The sequence below is a fragment of the Vanacampus margaritifer genome, chromosome 5, assembly GCF_051991255.1.
Source record: "Vanacampus margaritifer isolate UIUO_Vmar chromosome 5, RoL_Vmar_1.0, whole genome shotgun sequence".
In the NCBI taxonomy this organism is placed as follows: domain Eukaryota; kingdom Metazoa; phylum Chordata; class Actinopteri; order Syngnathiformes; family Syngnathidae; genus Vanacampus; species Vanacampus margaritifer.
The window spans coordinates 20,069,810-20,094,686 of record NC_135436.1 but is presented as its reverse complement, the minus strand read 5'-3'; the positions used below and the strand labels follow the sequence as shown (position 1 = coordinate 20,094,686).

Here is a 24,877-nt window from a genome sequence, read left to right as displayed (position 1 = left end):
TGTTAGAATCTTACAAGAATAAAGTTAAAAAGTATTAAGTTAAATTTTTATTTTATTTTATTTGAGATTATTGAAAAATAAGTGTATTTTTTTCCTTCGGTAATGTAAAAGTCTTCATATTTCTAGATGAGTAAAATCATTAATTTTAGCTGAATCCTCAGTTTAATGAGAATAAAGTTGCATTTTTTCAAGAAAAAGTACTTTTTTTAGATTAAAAGTTGTATTTGTAGTTGGGTTATGTGTATAAAAAGTCTTACAAATTTAAAGAAGAAACGTGGGTTGAAGCACGCTTCCAACAGCCCAGTCAAAAGCTGTCCAACCTCGTAGTTCCCACAGTCTCCATAATGCGAACAACGAGGACAAGTAGGGCGAGGAAGACGTGTCCTTCTGTAGCTGCTTCACGCTCAGCCAGTTACATAAAGCCGCCAGTGATGTCTTCCTTTTCAGAATAACCTGGCTCTCATTTGCCGCTAATTGTATTCAACTCCGATCAGCTTCAAGCACCCCTAATTACTCGCCGTTTATGTCGTCGGCTGACATTTTCCTCTGCTCCTTTTGTTCCGTTCCCCTTCCCCTTTGGCAGTGGCGGGCCGTGCATTACCCGTGCAGTACCCGGTCCTTCAGTCTTAATTCACCTCTTAACTCATTCACTGCCATTGACGACTATAAATGTCAAAAATTCAAGTGAACTATTTCTATTAGTTTAACATTTTTGTTTCATTTCATTTCATTTTTTTATGAAAACCTAGAATTTTTTTTAATTGTACATTTATAACAGATATAAAATTATCATGTGAGTAATTACAATTAAACAGCCCTTATTTTAATTTTTTTTTTAAATTAGGACCGTCAGGCGATACATTTTTTAATTGTAATTGATCACATGACTTTACGAGTTAACGAACGATTATTCACAAATTTTACATCTGTTTTAAATTTACAATACAATTTTTTCCTAGGTTTTCCTACACTTATTAGCAAAAGTGGAAAAAAATGTTAAACTAATAGAAATAGTTGAAATGAATTTTCGACGTCTATAGCCGTCAATGGCAGTGAATGAGTTAATACCACCGCTATCATGTTGCAATTATAGAAGCCATCAATACTGTACCAAAACACAACATAACATTATTACATGAATTAATGTGTGCCGTTTTTTGCTGGTCAAGCTCGGATGTGACAAGTTTTGCTCTGACCAACCAATCAGAGGGTAGAAAAAAATGTTGACATCATCGAGGGCCATCTTGATTTGAAAACAGTCCCATTGCTAAGCTTGTTTAAATTGCATTGGCCAGCACTACTGATTCTTTGAGCCCCGGGCAGATTAGATGGCAGCACATGGAGGCTGAAATTTGATTTGATAAAAAAAAAAATAAAATATATATATATATATATATATATATATATATATATATATATATATATATATAAATATAAAAAATAAAATAAAATACAAATAAATAATAATAATAATAATAAATAAATACATAAGAAAAAAACGATGCATTGCTGCAAGCAATGGAGCCAAGAGAAATGCTCCAAAATTAAGAGAATAACCATTGGAAATACATTTTTCTTGGAAAAAAATTAAATAATTGAGATTGTAAGCAAAGAAGGCCGTTGCTCATTTGTTATTCGGCACAACCACTCGGCCTGAATCCTCACCGGTCTTGTCCCCCGTCAGTCGAATCCCGCTTTCCAACCCCTCACATTTTCTCTTGACAACCATCATCAAGACCTTGTCATCAGATGTGTGTGCCCGCCATGTTAAACCACACTTTTGCTCTACTTGGTGGCGCCACACAAACACAAGTGGGTTTTAATCAGTGAGGTGGCCGCATGTCAAATGTAAGTGTCTTCAAAAAGACGTCCACGCTTAATGATAGCTTCAAGAAAAGCATTGTGTCTTCATTTAAACGGAAAATCCAGACATTCAATTGCTTTGCAGGGGATAAATGCGCCGATCAATAAGGTTTTACATTCGCTGGATGGCTGCAGTGCATACAGAAAACATTCACTAAACGTGAACAGGCCACTAATGAGCAATTGTTGCGGCCGCTGCAAACACAGCAATGCACATTTTTTCTGTCCACAGGACCAGAAGTGGACAATATTAACTTCTAGCTACAACTCCTCTAATTTACATTTACAATGGTATGAAGAAAAAAAAAAAAAGTAACTGTATTCCATTACAGTTACAGGGAAAAACATGTAATCAGATTACATGTACATTTAATAAAAATGGGGATTACTTCGAGGGATTACAAATTCAACGGTGAGAGAGAGTGCGAAAGAGGGTTAGAGAGAGAGAGAGAGTGCGAAAGAGGGTGAAAGAGAGAGAGAGAGAGAGCAATCAATCAATCAATCAAACAATCAATCAATCAAAAGCCTACATTCTTTTTAATCACACTAGAATTTTTGCTATTTGTAGGCTGCCCGGGTCCCTATCACCCGCAAATTGCAGGGGCACATTGTATACAATATATTATATTATATTATTTTATCTTCATGAGCATACTCAATATTGGAGTAATACGTTACTAACTACATTTTTTAGCAGGTAAATTGTAACTGTAATGGATTACATTTTAAAAGTAACCCTCCCAACCCTGACTGTATATACCGACACGAAACCTTCGTTCCCATGATGCTGGTCTTTTAGTGATCCCAAAAGCCAAAAAGAAGTCTGCGGGTTCAAGAGCGTTTTCGATTCGGGCTCCAGTGCTCTGGAATGTCTTACCCTCGGAGGTCAGAGTGGCTACTGAAAGAGGAATAAATTATTATGTCCTCTTTGCGTGTTCCAAAAATGAAGATAGATTTAATGTAAGAAAAATACACCTTTTGCAAAAATGATTTAATAAAAAACAGAGAATCTCTGGACAAATAACTGCCTCTAATCATCACTTAAACAGGTGGGATTCAGAGCGTCAAATGTAGCTCTTCCGCGTGCACGACGGTTTCTTATAGTTAAAAAGACCTCCTCTCTTTCATTTGTAGACAAAACATACTCTCTGGTACTTTTCCGTGAGCGATGGCGAAAACAGAGTCAGATGTGGGTGTTCAAAACAGATTCTGTTCTCAAGGACCAAAGCTGTTTTCGCACAAAGCGCTGAGAAGGAACTTTTTTAGACTAAATAGTATGTCCCAGCTTAAGGTCAGCCTATACGAAGTCAACACCATCTGCTCTGCACAGGACACAAAACATTTCGACAAGGTTAATATAAAGAATTAAAATGTTAATAATGTGTAACAATGGTTAATAAAATAAAATTAAGTATTAAAAATGTTATAATATCTATCACTACCTCTGTAGAAACGTTTAAATAGCAAATAACAAATGTTTTCACGATGTTAGATATTTTCGAGAAAATACTTGGTTATCTTAGGAAGATAAGTTCATTTTTCTTATTTGATATTTGAGGAAAAAATTATCTCACAAGAATCATTTTCTATTGTGTTAGATAAGACGTCAACTATTTTTGAGAGAAAAAAAGTACTATTTTCTTGTGTTTAGAAAATGTCTTGTATAAATATTAAACAAATTAATAAATGAAAAACAAGAGAATTTATTCGCATAATTCTGTAATCCAAAAGTGAATATTGTAGGATAGGAATATAGCCCAACTATAAAAAAAAGCAAAATAAATTGAGTAACTTTCGCCTTTTACTAAATTGTCTCTCTCGAAATGTGTCACACACAGTTCTTTGGCACCAAGGTAGGGCTTTTGGCGCCATCTTGTGGTATCTTCAGTCAAAAACGTGAGTAACGATGGAATAGTGAAATGCAAAAAAAGGCGTGGGAACACTGTACCACTTCCCCATTTCTCTCAATGGATTAATAATTTAAATAAAGGGATTAATAGTAATAGGTATCTACCTCTCCATCTTTCTTCTAATATATATATATTTTTTCTCTCCAACAAATACAACTTATTTTCTAGCAATATTATAGCTATAAATATTTATTTTATTTTCATTTAATTTCATGCCCCCTTCAGAATGATGCGTTCAGTGGCGCGTGGTGTCCATAAAATTTCCAGCTTTGTTAGACTATAGCCTCTTTCCTGCAGGAGTTTCCGCAAAATGGCTGCATGAGGGAGATATACAACTGATTTGGAACCCAGTGAAGCATGATATTACCTTAACAGTATGAAAAAGGGCTATGAAGTCATCGACCTGTCAATCAAAGTCACTTGTGTTACTCAGAGGAAAACACGGAAGACAAAGGTTATCTCTACGACTGATACGAGCGTGATAAGACAAATTCCCCACTGACGACCCCCCACAGTCAGAGGCTGTTGAAATAATTGGAGCCAGTAGCTCTCAGGTAGCTCATCCCACTGCTATCCATCTACCCCCCCCCTGACTGTCTGCAGCCTTTTCGCCTCCCTTGTGTTGTTAACATAATGTAATCAAATTTGCATTTACAATAAATGGAATGTGGTTAAGCCCCACACATTCTGCCTAGCAACAATTGGCAGTGCAAATCGGTCCTGTGCCTGTTGTGTGGGGCAGAGTAGCTATATGCCCCAAGCGCATTGAGTTTGACTGCTTGTTCTTTTTTTCTTCTTTTTTTTTTTGGAACTCATTCACTGCCATTGATGGCTATAGATGTCAAAAAATCATTTGAACAATTTCTATTAGTTAGGCATTAGCCCCCCCCCACACACACACACACACTTTTGTTACCAAGAGTATGAAAACCTAGAAAAAAATATATTGTACATTTAGAACAGATATATAATTTTTTTGATTAATTGTGAGTTAACTAGTGAAATCATGTGATTAATTACGAAAAAAAATTACATTTGTACATTTTGCACTCATAATTAATCGCGTGACCTCACTAGTTAACTCTTGATTAATCACAAATTTTATATCTGTTCTAAATATACAATATTTTTTTTTTAATAGGTTTTCATACTCTTGTTAACAAAAGTGGGAAAAAATGTTAAACTAAAAGGAATGAATTTTTGACGTCTATAGCCGTCAATGGCAGTGAATGAGTTTAATGACAGTTCTCAGTTCTCAATGTGTTCCACCTAGAAACAAGTGCAAATACAGTCTTTTCTTTCTCTGCTTTGTCGAGCAGTGGCACTATCTGCCCCAAGTTCGACTTTTAATATTATGCTTTGCGGGTAAAATGGCTACCCCCAACGAATTCTGCCTGGCAACAGGTGTTCATCACTTCTCTGTTGTGTGGGGCAGAGCAGCTACGGGTTTCCCCCCAAGTTGGCAAGAAACAAATACAGTGAATTTGACTGCCTGATTCAGTTTTTTTTTCTGTTATTCTTTTAGGCAAAAACAACTTTGCATTATGTGTTCTGCCTAGCAACAAGTGGCAGTGAAAATGTTTCTTTGTTGTGTGGGGCATAGTAGCTACTGTATCTCCCCTAATTTGGACGTGAAACAGCACAGTCTATTAGAATTTTTATATAAAGCTGGAGCGAAAATGATGATCTGTACTTTACATATTCAGCCTCGCAACATGCAGCAGTTCAAACTTGATCTTTTCTGTTGTCCTAGGCAGTGGAACCATCTGACCCAATTTGGCAGCAAAACAGCACAGTGAATTTGAACATTTATATTGCGCTCTGGGGCATGAATGGCTGTGCCCCAACGTGTCCTTTGACTGTTGTGTGGGTAACCTCGCGCAGTCCGCTGTGACTAGATTTGCATTTAAATAGAATCCCGACAGCGGCGTGTTCATCCTCATGCATGCAAGCCCTCCCCCAAACCCTTCACGATGACTAATCAGTTTATCGTTGCATAACAGCCCTGATCCTGTTTTTGTACACAATGTGAGAGTATAAATATGTAAATAATTCACATCGTAAGATTAGTTTTTTGTGTGTGTTTATTTTAACCATGTTGGAAACACTGGAAATAGAAACAAAATGCGGCCATCAAAAAAACATTAACTAGTAACTGTACACACAATCATTTTAAAGTGGAAGTCAACCTTAATTTTTTTTTTTTACAATAATATGTTAAATGTGACCTCAATCGTCTGAATATGACATTCTGATTAATATAACATTTTTGTAATATGAGTTATAAAGTAAAATCCATCCGTTTTTATCCATCTCCGGGGGCGGCCATTTTGCCACTTGCTGTCGACTGAAGATGACATCACAGTTGCGCAGGGCTCAGGCAACAACCAATCAAAGCTCACCTGTTTTCTGAAGCTGTGCTGTGATTGGTTGTTATCTGAGACGGAAGGATAAAAACGGCTGCTTAACTCGTATTCCATTCACGCAATATTAACCAGAATACCATATTTAGACTAGTGGGGCTGCGTGGAATATATTATTGTGAATTTTTTTTAAGGGTTACAGTTGTATAACTTGTAACATGCTGCTTCACCAAGTCTAAAGATGTAAAACATGAATTACAAAATGACATGCAGTAAGGCAACTTCTTTCAAATTGCGTTCTGTGCCCAACGGATCGTGTTTAGTAACAAGTGGCAGTTCAAATGTGTCTTTTCTCTCTGCGCCACGTCGGCCGGCGACGAGCTCAGTGAGCCAGCAGCAAAATCGTCTCTATCGAAATGAGCCAATTATGAGATTGTTGAGCTTTGTGTTAATATGGGGTGTTCACATAATGATGACTCGCTGTGTAATGATATCATCTGTTATGTCTTTTATCAGCTTAATAACAGAAGACTCTCAAGGGCTGCTACCCATCGACCCACAAACGATCCTAGCGCTTAGATGAGTCATTGTGAAGCGTCAATAAAAGAGTCACTTTCTCCTGATTTTTCTTAATGAATTTGATTGCGCTTTTAACTCTGCTAGTGAAACACTGACGGCACCACTTTAGAACAACACTATAAATGTTTGTTATACTTTTAAACAGGACTTCAATTAAAACTGGCCATCAATCAGAGGGTGTCAGGTGGGATCAGGAGGAGATAATTGGAGGTGAACTTTAGAGTCTTCCGACTCAATGATCGTCCCGTAGCGTTTGCGTTGACATTTAGCTGCTCAGACCTTTATGTCGGTTGACAAAACCTTCGGGAGGAGAAAGAAAAGATCAGATAAATCGTGTACAGTGCTGTCAAAAAGAATTTGGCCCCTGCCTTCCTGGATCATCACACAAATGATAATATCTTACAAATCAATATAAGATACAGTTCCTAGATTTATTTATTTATTTGTATTTATTTATATATACACTTTTTTTTTTTCCATTTTAATAATTTTTCCTTGCCGTTTTGGCCGGTTCAGATCAGCGGAGGTCTTTCTCTCCAGGGACCCACACAGTGAAATTGCTCTGTCAAGGTCGTAACCGCGATGCGGAGGTCCTCGAGGCTTCTTGGCATGTGTGTCAATACTTGTTTAAGTGGACGGACATGAGCAACCATGTACACGCTTAAGCATGAATAAATATTTAATTGATGTAATAAGATAAGACAGTGATTGTTAAACGTTTTATACCAAGTACCACTTGAAAAAATACTTAGGTTTCCAGTTATCACCATCTTGACCAATGTAAATATAAAACACGGTAGTGCTGTAGACCTAAGTGTTTAACAAAAAACATTTTTTTTTATTCCTAAGTATATTTAATTTTGTTGCAATTCACTTTAACATTGTGCACAGTTTTAATTTTTACACAAATGTAGCAAATTTTAAAAAAAAAAGACTATTTTGGATTAAAAAATTGTATGTAAAAAAATGTTTAAAATTAAAAGCAAACTATTCTTAAAGATGAAATGGATAGGTAATGAATTTATAAGTTAAATACAACTGAACTGTAACTTTATTTCTCCCATAGGGTTCTTACAGCAGTGGAAAAAAAAATAATAATAAAATAAAATGAAATAAAATAAAATAAAATAAAATAAAATAAAATAAAATAAAATAAAATAAAATAAAATAAAATAAAATAAAATAAAATAAAATAAAATAAAATAACGAGTGGATGGAGGAATAGAGAATCAAAATATTCCTTTTAAATAAAAATATTCCTCTTAGACCAAATTTCCACAGTCCTTACGAAAGCTAAAGGGCCTTCATTTCATCCACTGAATGAATAGAACTGAAACTGAGGGTTTCACTTGGGCTCAAGTTTTCTCAAAAGTCCTTTTTTAGTGAAGTTTTGGTTTCGAAATCAAGCTGATCTGACCCACTTCTCTGACTGTCAATCAATTTCTAAACAAATGGAGCATTCACCCGAGTGTTGTAACACAATAACAGCCCGTGCGTGTCGCTCTGTCACACACAGATATGCCATCCAGCCCAGCAGGGATGTGATTGACACTGGTGAGTCAACCAGCCAGAAAGAGGCTGATGGCTTGAACGGGCGACCGCAGTGCATTGTGGGCAAAAGTAACAATAATGGCTCATTATGTCCAAAGGTGGCCGTAGCCAAGTTGTGATGAATGAGCATTGTAGAGGCCATTAGCGAACAAGCATGCATGTGAATACGACTATTGTTGCAGTGATGGTTTTTATGTTAAAGAAACGCTGATGCTTCAGTCGTACTACATCATAAATAAATACATAAAATGGGAATTTTGTAATGTCAGTATTGTTTGAATTTGCTTTTGCTTACTAAATGATTTAATATTTTCAGTTAATATTAAGTCGGTAGTTTTGTTTGGACACATATTTTCCAAGGGGTGTGTGAATATTTACTGCATTTGTTTGAGGGAAGCAACCAGGCTGGAAAGTGGGAGGAGTGAAGATATGGCACCTGCCATTGTTCAAGATTGGAGGGGGGAATTTATTTAATGATTTGTTTGGAGTATTTCTTTTTAAAAAAAATTTTTTTTACTTGATTTAAATGCACTTTAGTTTTTACTTGTTAGTGTTGACATATATTGTTTGTTAATTTGTCCTATAGAATTAAGTTGGTGATTTTGTTTGTTTTGTAGTCATACCTCCTTCTTGTGTTCATTTAGGTTTATCGACCTCTATTTAAGTTTGTCTTGAGGTCAGTCCAGTTTGAGTTGTTATGTTGAGTTGACCTCGTTTAAATTGGGCCCAACTTTAGTTATTAGTTGATGTTGGAATTTTTTGTTGAATCTTTTTGCTCTGATTTGATTAAATTGAATAATTTTTTTTTTCAAGGGCCTGTGTCCTTGTCCATGTTTACACTACAGCACTTAACAAAAAAAAAAGTGAAATAACCGAAAACATGTTTTATTTTATAAAATTTTCAAAATAGCCATCCTTTGGTCTGATTACTTTTTTACATATTCTTGGCATTCTTACATCTGGGAACTCCTTAAAGACGGTTAGAAAACCCTTTCAGATGACTACCTTTTGAAGTTCATCGAGAGAATGCCAAGAAAGTCATCAGAGAAAAGGGTGACTATTTATTTATGTATTTACTTTATTTATTTTTACCTTTTTTTGTTAAGTACATAACTCCACGTGCGTTTGATAGTTGTAGTCATAGTTTTGATGCCTTTAGTGAGAATCTACATAGGTATGAAAATAAAGCATAGCATTGAACGAGAAGGTGTGGCCAAACTTTTGGCCTGTGCTGTATTCTATTTTTGGCTCCAGATTTTGTTTGTTTAAAATGTAGGACCCTATGTGCACTTAACTTTTGATTTTTTTTTCTGTCGAAGCAACGATCTCAGGAACGCTCTGAAAATATCCAATATTTTAAAGTGCTGTGTGCTAATTTAAACATGAAACGGGAAGTCATTTAATGCTCATGCTATTGATTCGACAATAATAAACATTTGGCAGCTGGCGGGCTTGCTTGTTGCTTGCTTTGCTGCACAAAGTCTTTAGTTAATGAAAGTAGAGCAGCTCCTCTTTAGATTGCACCTGTCAAACTGCCTGAAAAGCACTTTTTGCTCTCACAAAAAAGTGTCCTGCTCCATTTCCATGACGACTCACAATGTGTGTGTGTGTGTGTGTGTGTGGGGGGGGGGGGGGGGCGCATGCGTGCAATGAATGTTCAGTAGCTTGTTGTCAAAACGGTGTTTGCTCTCCCGAGTTTTCTCACAAGAAAATCAAACACCTCGGTCCAGTCTGCATGGCTGAACAGAGAAATTGGCCTAGATTAAAGACAAAAAATAAAGATACTTAAGTGCCATTGTGCAAGACTACAAAACAAAATTAAGGTGCGCTCAACAGAAACCGTCTCATAAATACAAAGAATAATTCGTTTTTTGTTTTTTTTTAAAACACACCACTCACACATCACAAATATATTCATTTACCTTAAAGCTGCACTAATGTACGATCACAAACACAATTAGATGAAAAACTTCTCTCACCTGTGATATTGTATTTGCTAAGTACACTGTGTCCCAGTATGACTTTGACTGAAGATCAAAATACAGTGGCATCTTGAAATACAAGTTAAAGTTGTCCCGTGACAATGCTCATATATCAAAACACTAGTAACTAAATGGAACTGCAAATTTTTTTTAAACGTGTTTTTTTTTAATGAGAAAATATGCACTCAACAGTATTGTACTGTATAAAAGCACACATAAATAACATTTGCTCTCCACACAACCTGCAAACACGCACAAACAAGCCACCAACTGATATTTGGGTTCCACTGCAAGGAAACCAATTTGAATTGATGATGGCTGTTTGTTGGGAAGTGTGCTGTTAGTGGTGGGGTCTGAATCAAAAGTTGATCTCAAATTTGGCTTGTATCTCAAGACAGAAAGTGACGGTTCATATCTCGAAAAACTTGCACGTCAATGCACTCATATCTCACGGCACCACCTTATTGTGAACATAGTAAAAGTGCAGTAAATGAGCAGATCAAGGAATTTGTTTATTCAAGTCCACTTGCATTGGAAACCAAGTGGGGCAGTGACAGCCAGCAGAAAATATCACATGAAAAAAATAATAATGCAAAATTAAACAATATTCTCATCATTTAATAGTTTTATATAAATATTTCACTGAGTATGTAGTTAAGTAATTTAATTATTAATTTTTTAAAATATTTTTATTTAAAAAAGGTGGGATTTTCTTATTTGTTTTTTACTTTATGCATATTTGGATTTATTTATTTATTTTTGCCATTTCTAAAATAAATTAATTTGTAAATGTTTATTGTTTAAATATCTATTTTATTTTTCATTACAAATTTTCAATTTAAATATATTTTTCTCTAAATGACGTTGAGTTTGTTACACACCCTTAAGTAGACATCTATAAAAAAATTAATTAAAAAAAGGTTTTGTTCCGTATATGTGACCTTTGGTGTCAAACAGTCACAACTCACAACATGGTCAACTATTGCTATGGGCATAACATTTTACATCACTGCATTGGACAGCTATTCAAAGCATTAGTTTTTCTATATCCATGAGTCATCAAGAGTCTTTGTTTAAAATTGTAAAAAAAAAAAAACTGTTGGCATAGCAAATAAGAGAATATGTTTCCATTTAACGCCTGATGTGACGCCATCATAAAATGTTCAGAGAGGCTTACAGCAGCTGGAGGCGCGGATATGAAAACAAGCTTTTGTCCCCAGAGATGACAACGCGGATCAAGCTCAGCTGTCGGGCATGTTTAGGTATGACCCACGGGCACGAACCCGGGAAAGAAAACAACAACCCGGTGTTTGTGTGTGCGTGTGTGTACCATCTGCTGTAGACACTATTGATTTAAATCCCTCTGATGCGTCTCTTTGATATTTAATCAACAAGTTTCTGCACTTTAAACCATTTGGGACCCGCACGTTAATTAATCAGCACGCACACTTTGGAGGATTGGTCGCCAATGGAGATCTGCACAACTGAAGTGATTGGAATTAGCGAGCTGTGACAGTGTGACAGAGAAGTCAATGAATTGCCAATTAACTGATTAGATGAAAAGTTGCTGTTCGCTGTAGTGACTGATTTGCAACTTTGACATCAATACTCATGTATAATAGAAGAAAGCAGATTTTCAAGAGCTACAGTATGATAAACCTCATGCATATACTGTAGAATAAATAAATGAATCCCAAAAACGCTAAACTAGTCTTGCCAAGTTACCAAAATGATAGTAATGATAGTTTTGGATATTTTATTATAGCATTTATTTTTATTTTGACTTTTTTTTTACTACTTTGTAGAGCCTTCATGTTTTTATTAGTTTTCATTTTTTGAAAATGCTTGGTTTGGATTTTTTTTTTTAAATGCTTCATTTTAGTTTAATTTTTGAATAGATTTAGTGTTTTATTTTTTTTATTTTTTTATATATATATATATATATATATATATATTTTTTTTTTATAGCCTTTATGTATTAGTATAGTAAATGAGTAATTGTGGCGTGATTTTTTCTCCTAAACGTTTGTTTAACCGTTCTATTTTCTGTATGGCCGGACAGTAATACTATACTATAAATCTATTTATAGTTCTATAAACATTAGGTATATATATATATATTTTTAGAACTCTCTTCTTTGTCTTCCATTTTTTTTTCAAGTTTAGTTTTATTTTGTTTCTTTAAGTTTTTATTTGGTTCATTTTGTTAACTTTAATAACCATGGAAGTGACTAAAGTGCAACAGTGATACAAAACTGTTTTTTTTTTTGTTTTTTTTCAGGAGAGCTCAGTATTGTTCATTCGATTTGACATCATCATTGCTCTCCTTTTTAAAAAAAAAAACTAAATTAAAAAAAAATGTTTTTTTTTCTTTCTTTTTTTTTTTTAAATATATATACATATATATACATATACACACATATATACATATACACATATATATATATATATATATATATATATTTTTTGTATGTGGGTGAGCATGTGCATGTGCGTGCGTGCGTGTGCGTGCGTGCGTGTGTGTATTCATCAGTTCACCTAAAGCCCATTAAAAAAAAATCCCATACTAATAATATAATATAATAATAAATTGCCAAATGCAGAAACATCAATGTAAGTTATCACGATGTAGTGGCTCTCGCTAACAGACAGAATTAAGTAACCAGAATTAGGTTAAAAAATTCTATATACGTAGACCATGTTTCTATAAATTTTGGTATTTGGTTTTTATTTGAGGCAGATATTTTTTCCATTAAAATGTGATTTATGAGGAGGTTAGACCATTGGTCGATATTCAGAGTTTGCTTATTTTTCCAGTTAACAAGAATTGTTTTTTTTGCGATAGTAAGGGCTACAAGTGTAGATTGAAATTGTTTATGTGGTAAGTCAGTTGTTGTTAGGTCACCTAGCAAACACAAGTTTGGAGATAAAGGTATCCTACAGTCCAAAATAGCGGAAAGTTTTTCTAAGACTTTAGTCCAGAAATACATAACCGGAGTACATAACCATAAAGCATGAACATAAGTGTCTGTAGTGTTTTGTAAACATTGGAGACAAATGTCGGAGTCTGAGAGAAAACAGATTTTTTTTAATAGCTGTCCACTGTAGCTGCTGATGATGAGTTAACTGGCACACAACGTTATTATGATGACTCACTCGTAAAGAAAAAATGCAAAGCTTTTACAATACAATAGTAAACAGCAGATATAAAAGTAGTGATTTTTAGAGTGTGAGGAATTTGTCCTTGAGAGTCCAATAGGGATCTTTATTATTTACCAATTTAGAGGCAATCTTCCCCTCGGCAGAGCATTCCGCGCTCTGTGTTTGCCTCTGCGTCTTTCTCCATTCAAAGACGGCGGCGCTTCCTGCCAGCTAAAAGACAATTTCACACACATTGGTGTGTTTGTGCCGGGCTCTGGCAAAAGACATGTTGAAAGGATGCGCAGATGGGGCTCAAAGTGCAACGTGATGCCACTTTTCACCGCGTCGGAGAGATGAACGTTCACACAACTCTTAGCTTTTAAGTGGATTTTTTATTTATTTATGGCTTCAGTCACTAAGTCTCCTCCAGTGCACCGTGCTCGAACTAAAAATGTGCAGACTCACAATGCACAACGAATGATTGAGAGCAAAATCAATAGCTGGAATGTTACAAACACGTCTCAGTGTCAATGCATCAACCAAACTTTAGAGCGTTTTTATTGCTACAAACGTCAACGTTAACAATCAAAAATGCTACGTTAAGACCTCAACAAATGCATCAATGAAATCGTTTATCTTAGCAACATGAAATGTGTTAGCTATGTCTGCCATGAGCCTACACACACAAAAAAAGTCTCAGCCATGCCTGAGAACACAGAAAAAAGGACATTTTTGGTTAAAAGAGGGTCATTTTCATAATTTCCAGGGATCCTCCAAACAGCATTTGACCTAGAAAATTGCTACCAAAATTTCAACCATCCGTACCAGACATATAAATGACTCTATTACAAGGATTTTTGCCATTGTGTGTGGACGGAGCAAGGCAGTCACGATTGATGACTCTTGGTAGTGCCTCCTGCAATATTTTGATAATTCAGCCCCCAAAGCCAGTTTCATTTAGCAACATGATATTTGGTAGATATGTCAATCATGAGTAGACCCACAAAAAAGTATCAAGAAGCCATGCCACTTTGGTTCAAAATAATTGGCAATTTCGGTATCCAGCCTGTTTTCCATGCCTCCCACACAGGTGAATCATATCATCAGCTAATCAGCAATCTCTGGAGAAGGCTGATAACGATCTCCACCTGTGTTGGCTGTGGGAGACATAGAAAACAGGCTGGATACCGGTCCCTGAGGATCAGGGTTGAGGACCACTGCTTTAAAAGACAGACTTGTCCTAGAGAGGTCTGATTGCTAGCGAATTTGTACGAGACGGGCGGATGATAGCAAAGACAACACTACATTGTGAAGAATTTGAGTTTTGGTCATTGTGTGTGGTAACAAAGTTTGAAAAAAGTTTACCATGCGTAGACTCACAAATAAGTCTCAAGAAGCCATACCTAAAAAGACACAGGAAGTCTCCCATTTTGGTTTGAAGCAGATATTTTAGGGTAATTTCCACGGATCCTTCATTGTTTGAGATTTTGTTCGATGGGTGTCAATTAGTTGCAAGGACTTTCAAGATTTTGTCGTTGTTTGTGGGCAGGGCATGCATGCCAGGGACCTTTGATGTCTCCTCATAAAACATGAAAGTGGAATAGCTGAACCGCGCTAGACTTTTGAAAATTAAGCCATCAAAACCAATTTTATTGAGCAACGTAAACTTAGGTAGATATGTCTATCACGAGCACACAAAAATCTCAATAAGCCATGCCTGAAAAGCTGCATCAATTCTGCCATTTTGGTTTGAAGCAGCCATCTTAGGTTCATTTTGCCTTCACGGACAAACTAGCCATTGTTATGGCTGCCAAATTTGAAGCTCTTGTACTAGTAGAGAGATGACTGGAAATATCTCAAAGCAGTGCCACAAGGTTGTGTATTCATGCATCGGCGTCCCTGCATGTGGAAACTGATGCTAAACCAATCCAATTCCATTGCATTTTTATGAAGATTTTTTTTGCTCCTGATATTAAAAAAAAAAGAAGAAAAAAAAGAAGCATAAACAAGATATAGATGCTTGTTAACGGATAGCGAGCAAATACTTTACTATAACCACAACGGAATGAATAATGAATGTGAGCATATGGAAGTGAGCGTAAAGGAGAAGCGGACAATCTGTCAGAGCTACCGAGTGCCAGTCACAAAGGCGGCCTGAGGGCCACAGAGCTGCAAAAGCATTTGATTGCAAAGGTGCTGCAGAACACATTTGATATCACCATTAGTACCTGAGCATGCAGGTGTGACACCCCTCCTATAATTGATGTTTTTGTTTTCAAATTAGTGAATCGCCTTTTTGGTGACCTTGACACACACAAAAACTCATAATTTCATAAGACAACATTTTATAGTGAACCAAAATAAAAGCAGTTCCTGGAGATTTTCAGACGTGTTCCAGTCATCTTGCATTATTTGAATGAATCTTTGAATGTCTCACGATTCGATTCGATTCCAATTCTTGGGTGTGCGATTCGATTCAAAATCGATTTTCGATTAAGAACAATTTTTGTTTCAAAAATGATTTGATTGTCAATGATTTTTGCTTCAAATTATAGCTGTTCAAGGAATCGTAATGATCTACTCCAGTCTGACTCGCTAAAGCTAATTAGTGCGCTACCTGCGGCAGTTTTATCACTCAAAAGAACGGCTCCACGCCAAAAAAAAACTAACAAACTTTTATTAGAATAACTTGATCGTGACTTTACCCTTCTACTCTCTAATGTGGTTACAACTTAACAGTGTAATCGGACCGCGTGGAACCACACTGCCCCTAAGTGGCCAAATCGGGTACAACATGAACAGCGCTCCCAATAAAGGCACACACAAACAAAGGGAAGACAGTATAAAATAATTTAAATAAAATCGATTTTGGGACATTTTAAATAGATTCTGAATTGTACTAAATAAGAATCGCGATTCTTATGAGAATCGATTTTTTGACACACCCCTATTTATTAGGGTTAAGTGAGGGCAGTGACCTACCCGATCCAGCAGATGGCAGTGGTGGTAACAAGTGCAATTGCACAATCACCTGCAGGACTGCTTTCTGACTACTCAAACAAATCACACAGACATTTTTATTTGCTCAGCCTTGGCGGAGGTCTGCACTCTACTGAGTGACATTGAAGAGGTAACGCCAGTTGTGTTGTCAGCGCTGTTGGTTTGCAGGATTAGGCAAAAAACAACAACAACTAAACGATGGATATTCACTCAGTTTTGATGTGGATAAATGCTTTTTTTCTGTTAACATTGAAAGATTAGGGAATCCCCCCCTTATTTTTTACAGTAAAAATGCATGAATCACAACTGATCCAAATTAGGATTGATCGGCCTTTTGGAGGTCTACAGTAACATTCTAATCTAACAATATATTCACCATACATTTATTGCCCCTTCTGTTATTTATGTTGTTACATTTTAAAATTCTGTGTGTGCGTGAGTGTGTGTGCGTCATTGAATGAATTAAGTAGGCCCTCAGCTCTGTCTCCTCGGGTTGATGAATGAATGTTTGCTCTCTTTTTCGCTTTCTCCAAAACAACCCCCTCATCGCTCCACCATCGATCGATTGCCCCTCAGGATCTCTGCCCCCGTCGGCATGGCAACAGACTGCGCCTGTGCTCCATCAACACTCTCACAGCTTTGTCATTCAACTCTAGTTCACATGCTTTCTTTTTTTTTTGGGGGGGGGGGGTCTGTATGTGTGCCTTTTTATGCCAGAACAGTCTTGCTGAGCAACAGAATTTCATGAATTCCTTCTGGTTGTTTATATTGTGACGGATATTTTACTGCAGATGCCATTGGGTAGAGCAAATAGCGGGCCGATACCCGGCCTTGTTTCAAGGTATTGGTACTCATGATGGCTCTTGTGGCTGATTTACGATCAGGAACCAGAAATTAGAAGAACAGAAAATTGCTATTAATTTCACACAATTTTATGGAAAATTGCTATATTGGGATATGTATAGGTCTTTTTTTTTTTTTTTAAATGATCTGTCATTGGGGCAGCACGGTGGCTGACTGGTTAGCACGTCCGCCTCCCAGTGCAGAGGACGTGAGATCGAGTCCGGGCTTCGGCCTTCCTGGGTGGAGTTTGCATGTTCTCCCCGTGCTTGCGTGGGTTTTCACCGGGTACTCCGGTTTCCTCCCACATTCCAAAAACATGCATGGCAGGTTAATTGAACACTCCAAATTGTCCCTAGGTGTGATTGTGAGTATGGTTGTTCGTGTCTCTGTGTGCCCTGCGATTGGCTGGCAACCAGTTCAGGGTGTACCCCGCCTACTGCCCGAAGCCAGCTGGGATAGGCTCCAGCACCCCCGCGACCCTAGTGAGGAAAAGCGGTCAAGAAAATGGATGGATGGATGGATGATCTGTCATTGTTGTTTCTTGGAAATTTTATATATCAAAAGTACTAATGGTAAGAATTAAGTATTCATACTGGTCTGAAGATAAGTGGTATCGAACATCCCTAATAACGGTAAATGACAATAATAACATCGCATAGGAGTTGGTTACGTCCTGTGAGAAATGGGACACAACGAGTCACAAATAGGACAGAATTGGACAGGATAGCGGTAACTCGCTAATATATATATTTTTTTAATGTAGACCCTGCAGCCAATTTCACATAACATCATGACATTTGATTGGCATGGCTATATATATGAGACACACAAATAACATTCAAGAATCCATACATTCAAAGACACAAGAAGTCTTCCATTTTGGTTTAAAGCAGCCATTTTAGGGTCATTTGGGCCATTTCCACGGGGTCCTTCAGAGACTCTTAACATGTCCTAGAGATTTTGTCCATTGGCTACCAAGTTTGAACCGTATACACATATCGGCGACAATAATTTCAAGGACTTCAAGATTTTGTCATAGTGTGTTCGGTAGAGCCTGGCGACAAACTTAACTGAGCTTAACTAGAAAAAAAAATGGCTGTAAGCATTGTTTGACGATTCAGTCACCAAAGTCGACTCACCCTCAATGAAATATTTGAGTGCTTCTCTTTAAACTTCAAAAGCGGATGAAGTACTGCATCTCTCTGCGCGTTCTGCTCAAATGAGTCTTGAGTCTCTTTTATTTGAACAAATACTCTTTATTAAATTACTTTGTTATTCATTAAAAGGATGGATAGCACTTGCACGCTTCATTCCCTTAATGAACTCCTTTCATGATTTAAAAGCACATTTCGTTTTTTGTTTTCTTGCAAACTTGCTGTTGTTAATTTTCCTAAGCCACACGAAGACACCGCAAGTCAGGGGTTCTATTTTTGTAGGCAGGGGCACGTGCGCTCGGCCTAAAAACGGCCACATGCCAGTTTTAAGGGGGGGATTTGAAACAGACCTGAAAAAAAGCACCTGATGGTTTTTGAAGGGTCGAGGGGGGATCTCGGAAAACTAAAAGAGCAAAGCAGCAAGAATGGTCAACATGGAACAGAAGTCATACAGAAGTCCGAGAGTACTTGCAATGTAGCAAATCAAAATACGCTTTCACTTCTCTCTGAAACGTTGATTTTAGATTATTCATCCATTTACTAATGTCGGACATATGAACACATACACATGAATGCATTTTGAAAAACTCTGTATTGGGATTTTCATGGCCCAGGTCAAATTATTATTATTATTATTATTATTATTATTATTATTATTATTATTATTTGCGATTGGCTGGTAACCAGTTCAGGGTGTACCCCGCCTACTGCCCGAAGCCAGCTGGGATAGGCTCCAGCACCCCCCGCGACCCTTGTGAGGACAAGCGGTTAAGAAGATGCAAGGATAATATTTTTATATATATATATTTTACTGACATGCTCATTTTCTTTTTTTTTTCTGTCTTGAAGGTGAACTAGCGTCTTCGCCTGCAGCCGTCCTTCGTGTGCCCTCCAGGCCGAGCCGCCATGTCTCTCCTTGCTTCACCAGCTCCCGTCGTCCTCCTCCCCCTCTTCGCCTTCCTCTTCCTCTCCTCGGTGCCACCGTGCCGGTCGGAGTCCCAGGGTGGGTCGGCGTTTTCGGCCTCCGTGCTGCCCTCTTCACTACCTTCGGCCGGGCCATATGGAAACAGCAGCGTGCAGGCCAAAGGCAAATGCGACGACGTTACGGTGTGCAGGCCGGGCATCCTTCTGCCCGTCTGGAGGCCCAACAGGCCCGGCCTCGGGGATCAGATCGCCCGGGCGGTGGTCTACTTTGTGTCTCTCATGTACATGTTCCTGGGTGTGTCCATCATCGCCGACCGCTTCATGGCCTCCATCGAGGTCATTACATCACAGGTGAGGTCATCTTTAGGAACACTTGATTAGATACACACATATATATATATATATATATATATATATATATTCTTTATTTATTTTAATTTTATTTTTACATTTTTTTCCCTCTTTGTTTTGGGGTTTATAGCGGGTTCCACTGTATAGTTTTAAGTGGTAAAAACCTAATATGCTGCCCTAGGCTATACAACATGAGTCGGCCTAATAATTTTCTGCGGCTCTGGAATCAAATGCAGGACGTAGTACCTTAATAATATTAACATTTTGAGTTTGTATTATGAAAAATAAAATATATTAAGAGCATTAATGCATGTATTTTATCCTTATTTATAATGGTATTTTTTTTTTATCCAGCTGGTTCTATGGATCACTATGATGAAAATTGGTGCCCCTAAAGTTCATTCCTGGTCTAGGATATAGTCAGAGTCTTTGATGATCCGCCATGCAACATCAAATTCAAACAACTCACAAATCTTTACATTTTCATTGTAAGAAAGATGAGGTATTGTAGAGACCAAGACAGACGACTGACATGGCAGCTGCTGCCTCACACAGACACCTCACAAAAATGCAATTGTTAGCGCTTCCTTGTAACACGGCGTTCAAAAATAACCTTGGGCAATGAGCCACATGCTGCTGGGATCCAATTTGAGCACCTACTTAAGTTGCCAAATATGGTTCACAAACATCATTTATTATTCATGATTACTGAGTCTTTTTAGTCCGGTCAGCAGGAATACATAACAAGAAAGAACCAAATGGGAACCTATTAGATTAATTGGACACATTTATTTTAAGATACAGAATATGAGCATGAGTGGTATATGACTACTGTTCACCCATACTGCAATTGTTTATATACTGTGAATCATTCCATTACACTTCTGTACATACACGATATTGCTAAAAGTATTTATTCACCTGCCTTGATGCACATATGAACTTAGGTGACATCCCATTCCTAATCCATCGGATTCAATATGATGTCGGTCCACTTTGAAACTAAAACAGCTTCAACTCTTCTGGGAAGTTTGTCCACATGGTTTCTAAGTATGTTTAAGGGAATTTTTGGCCATTCTTCCAGAGGCACATTTGTGAGGTCACACAGCACCCGCGGATGTTTGAGCCTGACTGTGTGTGTGTGTGTGTGTGTGTTTGGCCAACAGGAGAAGGAGGTGACAATCACCCTGCCAAATGGGGAAACATCAGTGGCAACAGTCCGAATCTGGAATGAAACCGTGTCTAATTTGACGCTAATGGCTCTGGGCTCCAGTGCACCCGAGATCTTGCTATCAGTCATAGAGGTACACACACACACACATATGCACACAGACACTCATTCTTGTTCGTATTGTATGAGCGTACTACTTTATGTAAGTAGAAAACTGTTTAATGTGGTTTTTTTTGACATGGTAAGTTATCAAGACAGGAGTTAAAAATGTTAAAAAATATATATTTTTCTATTTCAGAGTCTATACTTCTAGAGTTTGTTGTGTGATGGGAAGATGGAAAGAATACTTTGAAGAGTTGATGAATGAGGAAAATGAGAGAGAACGAAGACCAGAAGAAGTGACTGTTGTGGACCAGGAAGTAGCAAAGATTAGTAAGGATGAAGCGAGAAGGGCATTGAAGAGGATGAAGTGTGGAAAGGCACTTGGTCCTCCTCTCGGAGGTATGGAAGTGTCTTGGAGAGGTAGCGGTAGAATTAGAGGCCAGACTGAGATGGTTTGGACATGTCCAGTAGAGAGATAGTGATATTGGTAGAAGGATGCTGAGTTTCCAAAATGCCAGGCAGGAGGTCTAAAGGAAGACCAAAGAGGAGGTTTATGGATGTAGTTAAAGAGGACATGAAGGTAGAGGACAGGGTTAGATGGAGGCAACTGATTCGCTGTGGCGACCCCTGAAGGGAAAAGCCCAAATAAAAAAAAGAAGTCTATACTTCTAGACTAGAAGTATTATTTCAACGAAAAAGTACTGATTCAAAAGATCCCCCCCACAAATATCTTTACTTTAACCACCTCTGCTCATTTTCCAATAATCATCCATTTTGTCACAATCTGTGCAGGTGTGCGGTCACGAATTCAAAGCGGGCGAGTTGGGACCGGGCACCATCGTGGGCAGTGCTGCCTTCAACATGTTTGTGATCATTGCCATTTGCGTGTGGACCATACCCCAGGGCCAGGTGCGCAAGATCAAACACCTGCGGGTCTTCTTCATCACCGCCTTCTGGAGCATCTTCGCCTACATCTGGCTCTACCTCATCCTGTCCGTCATGTCTCCTGGCGTGGTCGAGGTGAATTGGGCTACAATTGGGCCTTTATGGTTTGAGCATTTTAATTTGAATTGAGTTGTGAATTGGCCATTAAAAAACAATTCCAAATACAAATTTCACATTAGTGTCATCAGAGAAGATTGTTTGGCTGGTGCTCACGTCTCCGTATGTGTGACATGTCTACGTGGATAGTACACATGCAATCTTCTGCCTAGATTTAGTCATAACTGTTTTAATTTACTTATTTCCTCAGTGGAACTTTTATCTGTGGATGTGTCTTTTTAAGTGCTGTCACAATTTCTGCTCATGTCATCATGTCTAAAGGACCTTGTCTGTTTCCACATCAAAGGGCCTTTTGTCAATGTGTATTGAATGATGTCTGTTTTAGCTGAGGGCTGCTGGATGGGGGAAGGGGGGGGGCTTAAGGATTTGGGGGCTGTTTCCTGGGGTGGGGGGGGGGGTCGAAGCAGGCGTTGTAATACTTTTTCAAGATAGTATAAGAATGCTGTGAGTCCGCTGAAATGACACAAGCGAGGAGCAATTGTGCTTTTGTAAACCCGCTGTGTCCAGAATATTCTTAATAATAATAATCCTTCGAAGGTCCTGTTCACCGATCTCCGGTCTGATTCAGAAAATCAACATTACGAACACGCGGAAAACTTAGGGTCGTTTTCCAACAGTAGTCAGTCAATAAAGCCCAGCTAGGCACTGTATCAACTCATTGTTGGCCTCTCACACCACCCTAGCAACAAATGAAAGAGGATTTCTAAATTTGGATGTCACACCTGAGACACAAACTAGCTTAGTTTAGCCAGACGCTAGTGACTAGCCAACACTAGTGTGTTGAACTAGCCGCTCGTCAAACACAACAGGGATGGATTTAAAGTGAGACCAAAGAAATAAAAAAACATCCCGGGTTCTGCCGTTGGCCAGAGTATGGCGTGGGATCCTGGGGATTAAAGTAAGTTATTTTAAACTAAAAAGGAAGTTTTCTGTGGGTTGATATGCTGTGTCAACACGCCGGTGTCGGCCGTGTCGTTTGAATGACTTAAGGAAATATGTCTTTCTCAACATATGATGAAGATAAAGCACTAAATAAGTGCACTCCATTTACCTCTTTACATTTTGATCAAATAAAATCAAAAGTTAAATTTTTTGGGCTATAACGTGCTTTTTCAGATAAGCGCAAAGATGTGTATGGATTTGAACATCATTGGCTGATGTTAACACAAATGGCGAATGGAGATTATTGGTGCAAGCTGTCAATTCCTGGTCCAGAAAGTCAAAATCCTGCCACAGTTTGGCGTTAGCCATGGGTGCATCTACTCAACAGGCGGTTCTATTCTAATCAAACGAACTCCCCAAGAGCTCGTTTCCCTGCAGGTTGAGTAGAAACACTTGTGGCTAAAGCCAAACTGTGGCAGGTTTTTCACTTTCTGGACCTGGATTGTCTTCTGTAAGACAAATCAGTGCACTACTAGAACGACTGCGTCTTACCAGAACCATTTTTTTCCCCACTTCTGTAGGACAATTCTACACATTAGCAGGATGAGTACTAGTAAGGCAAAGCTGTGCTCAAGTTAACATCTTCGTGCTGCTGTTACTTCTTAGTTAGTGTTGATGCAACACAGAAACACCCCTCTAGCTCCTGTCATTCAACCAGCTGATGTCAATCAAACACATACACACACCTCCGATTTCTGCCAATCAAACGTTCCCGCAACCTGATGTCAATCAACACAGACATGCCTCTCCAGCCACGTTCCAGTCAAGACTGTTTTCCCATATGTCACAGGTGTGGGAGGCCTTGGTGACCCTGCTGTACTTCCCAGTGTGCGTTATCCTGGCCTGGATCGCCGATCGCCGCCTGCTCTTCTACAAATACATGGGCAAGCGCTACCGTGCCGACAAACGCCACGGCATCGTCGTGGAGATGGAGGGAGACCTAACGCCCAATAAGGGTGGCATGGAGATGATCGCGGGTGGCAAGTTGCCACCACACGGGGGTGCCGTAGTCCCTGCCGAGAACTACGGCGGAGATGGCGCAGCGGTCAATAACGTGGGCGCCGCAAATGCTGGGTCCACATCCGCGGGCGCTGGGGGCACCCTGCGTAACTCCAACAGCGCCTTGGTCAATATGGAGACCAGTCGGGAGCTGGATGAGAGCCGCAAGGAGGTGGGAAGTCTACATCACAAAACACACCAGGTCAGAGTCGACAAAGAATCTAATATGCGTGTTTTTGGATCCACCCCCAAGGTCATTCGCATCCTGAAGGAGTTGAAGCAGAAGTATCCGGACAAAGAGCTGGATCAGCTGGTGGAGCTGGCCAACTATTATGCTCTGCTGCACCAACAGAAGAGCCGAGCCTTCTACCGCATACAGGTGACACTCTCGTCACCTGTGCCCAGAGCCGGTCCAAAATGTAAATTGTTGCTATATAGCGCAAACTATAGCCAAGTAGGACTTGTTCAATGTCAGATTTGCTATCGGCTATTTAGCTTATTTACATATTGAATGTTTTCAATTCCATTGAGAAAACAGACTTAAAAATCACAATTATATCTGACCAATAAAAATAACTTGTAAAAAGAGCCGCTTAATCATTTCCAACCCACATTATCTTGCAAACCTCATAAAAGGATATTGTTTTTTTTTGTTTTTTTTAAATAACTAAAGATGACATAAACGTACCTATAGTTCATTCACTCCTAGCCATTTTCACTGAAGCAACCCCCTTTCGCTCCTGGCTGTTTTATTGGATTTAGACTGATTTTGCAATGCCCACAGAATATTGTGTTCTATTGTTATAAAAACATGGAACCTACCAAAAGAAAGATTAGAGTCTCTTCTTTGATCAGGAAAAAAATATAATTGTATCTGTTTCTGTTTTGCAGCAATTAGCATTAGAATATAACTAAGTTTCATCATTATTCACATTCCTGG

At 38.3% G+C, this 24,877-nt stretch overlaps 1 protein-coding gene across 1 annotated transcript in view; it reads left to right on the top strand.

The window, feature by feature from the left end:
* The window catches only part of slc8a2b (solute carrier family 8 member 2b), a 65,763-nt gene that overhangs the window by 27,430 nt on the left and 13,456 nt on the right, over nt 1-24,877 (top strand). The window contains exons 3-7 of the mRNA XM_077565986.1: nt 19,236-19,661; nt 20,828-20,965; nt 21,727-21,954; nt 23,729-24,109; nt 24,191-24,316. Of these exons, the coding sequence (XP_077422112.1) occupies nt 19,293-19,661; nt 20,828-20,965; nt 21,727-21,954; nt 23,729-24,109; nt 24,191-24,316 (1,242 nt within the window). The 5' untranslated portion in view covers nt 19,236-19,292. The remainder of the gene's footprint in view (nt 1-19,235; nt 19,662-20,827; nt 20,966-21,726; nt 21,955-23,728; nt 24,110-24,190; nt 24,317-24,877) is intronic.